Here is a 10,282-nt window from a genome sequence, read left to right as displayed (position 1 = left end):
CAGGCCTTCAGGGGAGGGCAGTTAGGGGCAACCAGGCTGTACAGGGGAGGGCAGTTAGGGGCAACCAGGCTGACAGGGGAGGGCAGTTAGGGGCAATCGGGCCAGCAGGGGAGCAGTTAGGCATCTATTAGGCTGGCAGGGGAGTGATTAGGGGGTGATCAGATTGGCAGGCAGAAGCAGTTAGGGGCAATCAGGCAGGCAAGCAGGCGAGCAGTTAGGAGCCAGCAGTCCTGGATTGTGAGAGGGCTCCCAGATTGGAGAGGGTGCAGGCTGGGCTGAGGGACAACCCCCCCTCCCTGTGCACGAATTTCATGCACCGGGCCTCTAGTAAGAACAAGATACAAAGATGAAAAAATCACTTAAGCTTTTCTTATATTGCTATTTTACATTTTGCCCATTGTTTATATAGTCATTGAATCATTTTTATTAGAGAATAAAAGAAATATCATAGGATGGGTTAGAGAAAAAAGACATTAATTTAACAATAGCTTTGGAGTACTTATTATATACACTGTGAGGCACCATGTAAACCTATACTGTGGTATTTCTTTATTTTAGCTACTAATTTGTACTCCTTATGAGTAAGGCTAATAGCTAGAAATTGTCTTAAACATTTTGATTCTATTTCTTTACAGTTTTTCTATGTTCCTTTGGAAGCAATTTTTGGTTCTAATAGAATTAGCCAGTGGAGCCATGAAGTAGAAAATAAAAACAAATTAACAAATTGCTATTAATAGCTCTCTAAGGATTAGTTACTAATATTACTATGAAGAAGTAATTTATAGGACATCAGTATTTTTCACCTGTGAGTTAAATCTGCTTGAGAACTTAGGGATCAAGGGTTATGAAATTTTACCATCACATTTTAAGGATAAGATTCTTCAAAAGCAGGTTCTTTAAAGGTAGTAACATGAAAATACTTTTAACATTAAATTTCAGAAGCAGGATATGTAATTGTACATAAAGCACCATCATAACTCTTTTAGAATGGGTGAAGAAAAAGACTGAAAAGATATACTAGTTGGTGAACTGTCCTTTTTGGGTGGTGGGCCATTTTTTCACTTTTTTATATTTTTAAATCGTTCTGAAATGATCATGCATTACTTTTAAAATGATGATAATATCATGATAATGAATAACAAAAGATATTTTGAGACATGTCAAGCCATGGCAGCCGCTGGCCTTCACAAAGTCTAGGGAGCAGAAGGGGAAAGAAGTGCTACCCTCTTAAAGAGGACTCTTCATGTGTGAGTCACACACAGAAAACTCGGTTTCCTCATCTGGCAAATGGAGATGGGAGGACTGACCCGTCTTGCTCATAGGACTGTAATGAGCACATAATGAGACATTTTCTGTGATAGTTCGTTAGCTGAGGTGGACAGCCTCTGAGGTTACGATTTTAGATCAACAATAAACCTCAGCAGCTGGGACCGATATGGCAGAGTCTTATACAGAAAGGCCTCTCTACTTTGGCTTGTTTGTTAGTCTAATTATATTTGAGTCTTCAAATTTCATCATTAAACTAAGGTGATGAGAACCGATCCTAGATTTTCTAGAACTCAGTGTTTAACTGTAGCAGTTATATCTTTCCAGGCGCCCTGGAGAATTTACTTGTGTACTATTAGAGTGGGACGCAGTCTGCTTCTACTTCATTTTTGTTGTCCGGTGTTTATTACTGTCAGCAGATGGAGGTTCTAATTGTAATAATAATAGAAATGGCGAACATTAATGGAGTGCTTACTCAGGGCTAAGCCTAGTTCTTATACTTTACAGGTATATCTTCGTCTAGTCTCATAGTAACCCTGTAGTAAGTACCATTTCATCCCCATTTTATAGATGAGGAAATGAGGCGCAAGGTAAGCCACTTGACCAAATTCACTCACCATGTAGCAATGGAGCTGGGATATGAGTGCAGTCTGTTTGGCACCTGAACCCATGCTCTTCCTCACTCCTTTGTAATTCAGGGTATGGTGTGTAATAGTACCAGACTCACGTTCCTCCCAAATGCATTACTTTACTGAGCTCTTTATATCCTGTATTTAGTTAATGAAAATTTAGGCAGAGGCTTTTCCATTACTCCCTCTCTCTTCCACATGAGTAAAAAACCAACTTAATAAAACTGTCCTTTAGTGTATCCGTAAAACATAAACTAGTGTCCTGCAAGTAAGCATTTAAATTAACTATGAAACTAGATTAGATTTTTGATTTGCAGTACAGGTAAATTTCCATGGCTTCTTTCTCAAGAATAAGCAAATATTTATATAGGCAGGCTCCATAGGTCTTACACTGTTTATCTTGAAGGAAAGAGCCTGCAGTAGGAGAGGGTATACAATGCCTTTTTGGGTGTTTTCCCCTGGTACCCAAATTGCTACACTGTAAACATGGGCTTTTCCGTAATCAGAATGGAGTTCACCTGAAGGGCTGTGGCGGCCCCTGTACTTCCACAGAATTTTCGAAATGGCATTCACTTAATTCAGCAAACACTCCTCAGTCCCTGTGGGTGTACCTCTCCTTTGCTAGCAAGTTCCACATGGCTAAGGCTTACCCCCTTCCAGGTGCCCTTCTGAGGACCCCTGGGGTACCTTAGCCTTCTGAGAAACCACATGAGGTGGGTCTGTAATCAACACCATCCTCTTTACCAGCTGACAAAGAGGTGGAGTCAAGCTTCTAATCACAGCCCCTCTCCTGAGATATCTTCTTTTATTCTTTAAACTTTTATTTATTTAGTTATTATTTGTTTGTTTTTACTTTTTATTGAATTTATTGGAGTGACATTTGTTAATAGAATTATATAGGTTTCAGGTATACAATTCTATAATACATCATCTGTATATTGTATTCTGTGTTCGCCCTCCTAAGCCAACTCTTCTTCCATTCCATTTATCTCCTCTTTACCCTCTGCTACCTTTTCCCACCTCCCTTTCCCCCTGGTAAGCACCATACTATTGTCTGTGTCTATGAGGTGTTTTTTATTTTCTTTGCTTAATCCTTTTACCTTTTTCACCCAGCTCTCCAACTCCTCTCCACTCTGTCAGCTGTCAGTCTTTTCTCTGTAACTATCAGTCTGTTTTTATTTTTAATTTTTTTGTTAGCCCATTTAATCCAATTACTGTGATGCATGGAAAGCATTACCCCTTTAGAAAAAATGTAAGGCAAAGTCCATCTGGCCCTGGCCAAGAATAGCAATCTAAAATAAATTAATTAATGCAAATTACTGTGACTGCGGTTGGCACGTTGCTTTGAAGGAATGCAGTACAAGTAACACTTTAACTTCAGAGGGCTCTTGTACCTTTGTCCCCAGAAGAAAAAACACTTGATGAATGTGTTCAGCACTTAGATGGCTGTTATTCAGGTTTTTAAAGTTGTACCTTTGACCTTAGATATTCCAAAGCTGGAATAAATGCACGTTTTGTTCTTGAGGGGTTTGAAGATATTTCCCTGGTTTACATAACTTTTAGATATAGCAAGTTGGATTAATTTTTAAAAGAATTTTATTTCATTGTTAACACATTTTTATAACAGTTTCAAAGCTCGAATGAAACTGCTAACGTTACAGCTCTTTGATCTTCCCCTATGTAGACGTTTGTACTCCAGATATCACTGCCTTGACATTGGTTATTTGTAGATAACAGCACTTCTAACGGCCACCTGTGGCTCTAGCTGTTTTTAGGTGATGAAGAAATGAGTTATGGTAGAAGGAGTATTAGATTAGGAGGCTACAGCATGTAGGATTAGGACTACTTATGAAGCCATGAAAGTGATCTCGGTGCTTTAATGTCCTTTGGTGTGAAATTGGAAAAACCACACTAGCTTCCTGAGGTCCGTGTAAGACGTATACATGGTGGTGGAGAATGAGAGCTTTAAGATCAGGATCGTGAGGTTCAAATCCTGACTGCATCCCAGTTGGGCAGACCCCTTAACCTCCCAGAGCATTGGTTTTCTCCTTAAAGTGAGGATGATACTAATATCATCCGCCTCATGCTGTTGTCAGACAGATCCTTGGGCATGCTGAGCACTGTTGGGAGACAATGTCCCATTGTCCCTCACATCTCTGCATGTCTGCTGAGCAGAGGCAGGCACTGACTGCCTTTTGTTCTGAACTATCTTTTCAAGAATATTTGTGTAGAGAGCTGCTTTGAAAGGTAGAGGTATGTCTCCCTCCAGAGCAAAGGGTAGGCATGCTTACTGCCCAGTGCAATAAAGATAATCTCTCCCTTCAGAGCTGTGAGTAACAAACTGTCCTTCATCTCTGAGCAGGAGTCTTGTGTCTTCTGCCAACATCTAAGAAATTGGTGAACTGGGATGAGTTGGTCACTCTAGAATAGGGTAAAACTCAGACCTTGTTACAATTCTTGACAAATACAGTCTTTGCAACATAGGAGGCAATCAATAAATGTCAACTTGTATTGTTATCTTATAAAGAAAAAATCTTGGATAGCAGGTGTTTTGAAAGTATAAAGTATTCTACACATATTAATTATTACATGACAGGATGAATTTGATGTTTGTTGGCAGGTTGAATAGAATTCAAATCAATGTTAGGGAACTGGTCATAGATTCACAGGACTAATTATAAGAGGAAGAAGTCTAAGGTAATTGACCATGAAAGAAAAGGAATTTCTAGGATAGTTGAAAACACACACACAGTAAACGCTTACCAATACTGGCAGAAAATAACGATCAGTCATGAAGTGCTACTATAATAAAAACTAGAGGCCCGATGCATGAAATTCATGCAAGAGTAGGCCTTCCTTCCCCCAGCTGCCGGCACTGGCTTCCCTCTGGCACCTGGGACCTGGGCTTCCCTCGCAGCCCCGGCTTCGTCCGGAAGGTAATCCAGGAGGATGTCCAGTCTAATTAGCATATTACACTTTTATTATTATAGATAGGCATAAATAGAAATCTAGAATTTATAGTGAACAGTTAAATCTTCCACCATGGTTAGAATTTTTTAAAATTGCAATTCTGTCGTTTCTCCTTAGGAATCATTGTATAATCCACTCCATTAGTAAAAAGTCACAACCACAAATCTTCCTGAGGTAAATCCTTTCAACCTTAGGCTAGTGGGAGGCTGCTACGGGACATCACCCTTAAGATCCTTAGAGAGACTTTGTCTGACTGCAGGCTCTGAAGCACCATCTTAGATCCCTCTGAGATCTTAGCAAATGCTATTGTAATCTCACCCACACTGGATTAATTTTCACTCTGAAGCTCTTTCTTAATTGGAAAATTTTGGAGAGGCTCAGTATAAAAAACAGCTTTATTATTTTTTATTTTTCAATTATAGTTTCCATTCAATATTATTTTGTATTAGATTCAGGTGTACAGCATAAGGCTTAGACAATTCTATACTTTACAAAGTAATCCCCCCAATATTTCAAGTACCCACCTGGCACCATATGTAGTTATTATATTATTGACTATATTCCCTATGCTGTACTTTACATCCCCATAACTATTCTGTAACTACTAATTTGTACTTCTTAATGCCTTCACAGTCTTTACCCAGCTCCCCAATTCCACTCCAATCTGGCAACTATCAATCTGATCTCTGTATCTATGAGTCTGCTTTTATTTTGTTTATTTTGCTCTTTAGATTTCACATATAAGTGAAATCATATGGTATTTGTTTTTCTCTGTCCGACTTATGCCACTTGCGTAATACCCTCTAGGTCCATCCATGCTGTCGCATATATTGGATTTCATTCTTTTTATTGTTGGGTAATATTCTAATGTATAAAGATACCACAGCCTTTTTATCCAATGGTCTATTGATGGACACTTGGGTTGCTTCCTTACCTTGGCTATTGTAAATAATGGGGTGCATATATTCTTTTCAATTAGTGTTTTAGGTTTCTTCAGATATATACCCAGAAGTGGAATCCCTGGGTCATAAGGCAGTTCTATTTTTATTTTTTGAGGAACCTCCATACTGAAACAGTTTTATTATTGGACCCAACAGGTTTTGGTTCTTTTATATGTATATTAGCTTTTATATATAAAAATATTTTATATTTATACTTCATATCTTCTTTTAGCTGATGTCTCTTTACATTTTATTGTGAGAAGCAAGAAGATACCAGGCAGCACTCTGTGTGGAAATATCCTTAGCTAGAACATTTATTTATTGAATATGTTTCCTATTTTTCCTGTTAACCACAGGTGACAGTGTTGCTAAACTTTTTGCCACTCCCTAACAAGGGTCCCCTTCCCTCTAGTTTCTAGTAGCATTTTCCTCACTTTCCTTTAAGCTCACATTGACAGCCTCCTTGAAGACCAACACATTTTGGATAATAACTCTGATAGCTGAGGCAGATCCTGAAGGCACTTGCAACAGGAGGTTGTCAACCAACTGTGTTCCTGGCTGCTGATTCTCTCCTGAAGGGGAATTTGGGCAATATATCTTCATGGCTACCACATATGAAATTCATGCCAAGCCATGTTCTAACCTCTACCAATCTTTCCTTTCCAGTCTTATCTCCTGACACTGTCTGCATCTCACTCAATGCTTTTGCTGCACAGAAGTTGTACTACCTCAATATGTCTGCAGATCACACGCAATCATGACATAGTGCAGGGTGAGTTAGGTGCCTCTCAGCATCCTATAATACTTACCCTATACAGTAGGTCCTCGGGTTATATCGGAGATCTGTTCCTATGGCATGACGTAACGCAATTTTTGCCATAAGTCGGAACCCACCTACGTAAGCACCTACGTCACTCACATGGAGCACATACACAGCAGTAATGAAGTGAAACAGTAAAAAAAATTTAAAAGAAAGATAACAATTCCTGACCTTTACTTGTGTTAAATAAATAAAAAACATAAAGCACATATGTACATATATCGAAATGACGAAACTTTTTTTTTTATAAATAAATGGGAGATGGAAACATAACCACGAAATGATGTAACCCAAGGACTGTCAGTATATTAAAAGGGTAATATGCAAATTGACCCTAACGGCAGAATGACTGGGAATGACCGGTCACTATGACATGCACTGACCACTGGGGCAGATGCTCAATGCAGGAACTGCCCCCTGGTGGTCAGTGCGCTCCCACAGGGGGAGCTCCACTCAGCCACAAGCCGGGCTGACAGCTGCAAGCACAACAGTGGTGGCGGGAGCCTCTCCTGCCTTTTCTGCAGAGGTAAGGATGTCTGACTGCCACGGGGAGTGAGCCTAAGCTGGCAGGTGGACATCCCCTGAGGGGTCCCAAGCTGCGAGAGGGCACAGGCCGGGCTGAGGGACCTCCCCCCCACCCCCAGAGTGCATGAATTTTCATGCATTGGGCCTCTAGTAATAATATAAGTACTTTCATAGCACCCTAGAAATATCTCTATCACTTTGTTTATGACATTCTGTGTTACTAGAATTCAAATCTTGCCTCTGACACTAATTAGCTATGTGACCTTGGTCAAATTATTTGGTTTCTCTGTGTCTTAGCTTCTTCATCTTTACAGGGGGAATAACAATACTCTCCTCTATATAGGGTTGTTGGGATTAAATGAGAAAACACTAGTAAGTGCTTAGAACAAAGTACAGAGTAAGTGCTCAATGACTGTTAACTATGACCCTTAATGATATGAACTGAGAGGATTTGTTCATTCACGTGACTGGATCCAGGGAAAAACTGATAGAAAGGTGACTCCATTTCATCCCTGAGTGTACTTCTGTTTTTAGGGAGACAGTGCAGACACCTGCTTCTCCAAGAGGCTGTGATGTAAACTAAAGCCATCAGAATAACCTTCATCAGCCTTTTCCTCCTTCTGGTTTAGGTCTGCAGGACAACCCGTGGTTCTGTGACTGTCACATTTCCAAAATGATCGAGATATCCAAAGTTGCTGATCCTGCCATAGTACTTCTTGATCCACTGATGGTCTGCAGTGAGCCCGAGCGCCTGACAGGGATTTTATTTCAGCGGGCTGAGCTGGATCAGTGTCTGAAGCCATCGGTGATGATCTCGGCCACCCGAATCACGTCTGCTCTGGGCAGTAATGTCCTGCTACGGTGTGATGCCACTGGCTACCCCACCCCGCAACTCACATGGGCCAAATCTGACCACTCACCTATTAATTACACAGGTATTTTTTTTAATTCGGGCCTATGTTGAAACAAAGTTTTCAAAGATCTGTATTTAATCTCAGGTTTGGGGAATAGTTGCAATTTGCTCGTTAATTCTAATAAAATATGCCAAGAGTGTTAGTTAAAAGGGATTTGAAAGTTCATTTTCTTAGTTAATATTTTCCTCAGTTGGTATCTGACTAACTACATGAATGAAATTAGAAAATCTGATTTTTTTTCTTAGAAAACATGATCCAGTGCATGAATGACTGCAGAGAAGGCCTTTGTCTTGCTGTGTCATCTTGGATATGACTCACTTTAAAATATATAATGATTACAATTTCCTCAGAAAGGATTTTAATATCAGTTTCTCATTTTAAATGATGATTTAAAATAATTACATGCAAACATTATTGTGAATCAAAAAGTATAATTTTTGGAAATATTGTTTTCATAGACTTTTCAGATCCTACTATGTCTAAGCCAATGCTTTGGCCTTAGTTTCTATAGGGATATTCTGATGACTAAAGCAATCTGTTCTTAAAACTCCTGAAAGTTAAATTAAATCAAATTTCAAATAATGAAACCTGATAAAAAAAAAGTCAAGGCTTAATATCCTTACATATAGATAGTAAATGGTCCATACCTTGAGGTGTGAGTTAAATTTGGGGCTCTTGGGATACTGCTTAGTGTATTAGTTTTCAGAAAGCTTCAGAAATCAAGACAGAATGGAAATGTGTCAGATTTAAGTGTTTAGTAAAGTAAAATTCCAATTTTTCAAAAACTATATATTATTCTGCAAATAAAAGAACCCGTGGTTTACTAGTTTATGTAAACTAAATATAAAATAAAAGATTGAGAATACAAATTATGACCCCTTCATGTCAGAAAATGATCTGCTGTGCCCTCTGTAGATAGATAGCATTTTATTTCAATGAAGAAATATTTGTGGAAATATTAAATTAAGGCCTTGTGATAAATATTTTATAGGACAATAGTGAATTAAAATTAGAAGGGATCTTTGAGATCACTTTGTCTTATCCCCTTATTTTAAAAATACAGAAACAGAGGCCTAAAGACACTAATTGACAAGTCTGAAATTACATACTACTTAGTGGACAAAAGTTTACTAAAATGAAGTCTCCCAATTCACAGTCCCACGTCTCTTAAAAATACTATTTTCTGTATAGACTCATGGCACCTGGCATGATCTAGACCAGTGATGGCGAACTTATGACACACGTGTCAGAGGTGACACGCGAACTCATTTTTTTTGGTTGATTTTTCTTTGTTAAATGGCATTTAAATATATAAAATAAATATCAAAAATATAAATTTTTGTTTTACTATGGTTGCAAATATCAAAAAATTTCTATATGTGACACGGCACCAGAGTTAAGTTAGGGTTTTTCAAAATGCTGACACGCCGAGCTCAAAAGGTTCACCATCACTGACCTAGACCTTCATGTAGGCAATTTATGGAACAATCAACTGCCATTAGGGACTTGCTGTATGCCACTTCCCTCTTGGCTTATGGAAAAGGGACGCATGTAGAACCAAACAGTTGCTTCTTTTTCAGTGGGCATGTTGCTTTTTCCCTCCTCACAGAATTACATATATGTTTTTTCTTCCAGTAATTCAAGAATCTCCAGGGGAAGGAGTCAGATGGTCGGTGATCAGCTTGACAGACATTTCTTACAAGGATGCTGGGGATTACAAGTGTAAGGCCAAAAATTTGGCTGGGATGTCAGAAGCCCTGGTTACTGTGACAGTGGTTGGTGTTGTCACGACCACCATAGCACCAGACAGTTCTGAAAGAAGGAATGGAGATCACCCTGGGCGAGAAGTCCAGCCAGGACCTAGAAGATCTATATCCATACCTGGCTCATCGCCATCTCCCTGGCCTTCTTCCTCCACTTCTTTCTCTCCCTCTTCTTCCACTTTTCTTTCTACTTCTTCATTTCCTCCTTCTGCTGCTTCCTTCTCCTTATACCCTTTCTTCTCCTCCGTTGTTTCTCCCACCACAACTCCAAGCACTAAAATTTCAACAAGCACCACCATGGCCAGCCGACAGTCACTCCAGCTCCATCCAGATGGGGAAAGAAATTTAAAGGTGGAGATGGGTGGAAGTAAGCGTCCCCCAGCTAGTGCAAGTAGAAAAGAAGAGCTGGCATTATTGGATCGACCCACAATAGAAAATCTCAGGGCAAGTCAGC

The 10,282-nt window shown here is 39.4% G+C and overlaps 1 protein-coding gene across 1 annotated transcript in view; it reads left to right on the top strand.

Moving 5' to 3' along the window:
* The window catches only part of LOC102425303 (leucine-rich repeat, immunoglobulin-like domain and transmembrane domain-containing protein 3), a 16,153-nt gene that overhangs the window by 5,023 nt on the left and 848 nt on the right, over positions 1 to 10,282 (top strand). Inside the window, 2 exon segments of the mRNA XM_023745982.1 lie at positions 7,781 to 8,086; positions 9,701 to 10,282. The exon segment at positions 9,701 to 10,282 is cut by the window's right edge and continues 533 nt beyond it. Of these exon segments, the coding sequence (XP_023601750.1) occupies positions 7,781 to 8,086; positions 9,701 to 10,282 (888 nt within the window).

This window comes from Myotis lucifugus, unplaced genomic scaffold, assembly GCF_000147115.1.
Source record: "Myotis lucifugus unplaced genomic scaffold, Myoluc2.0 scaffold_611, whole genome shotgun sequence".
NCBI lineage: Eukaryota > Metazoa > Chordata > Mammalia > Chiroptera > Vespertilionidae > Myotis > Myotis lucifugus.
The sequence above is the reverse complement of the archived record's forward strand: the minus strand, read 5'-3'. Positions and strand labels throughout refer to the sequence as shown.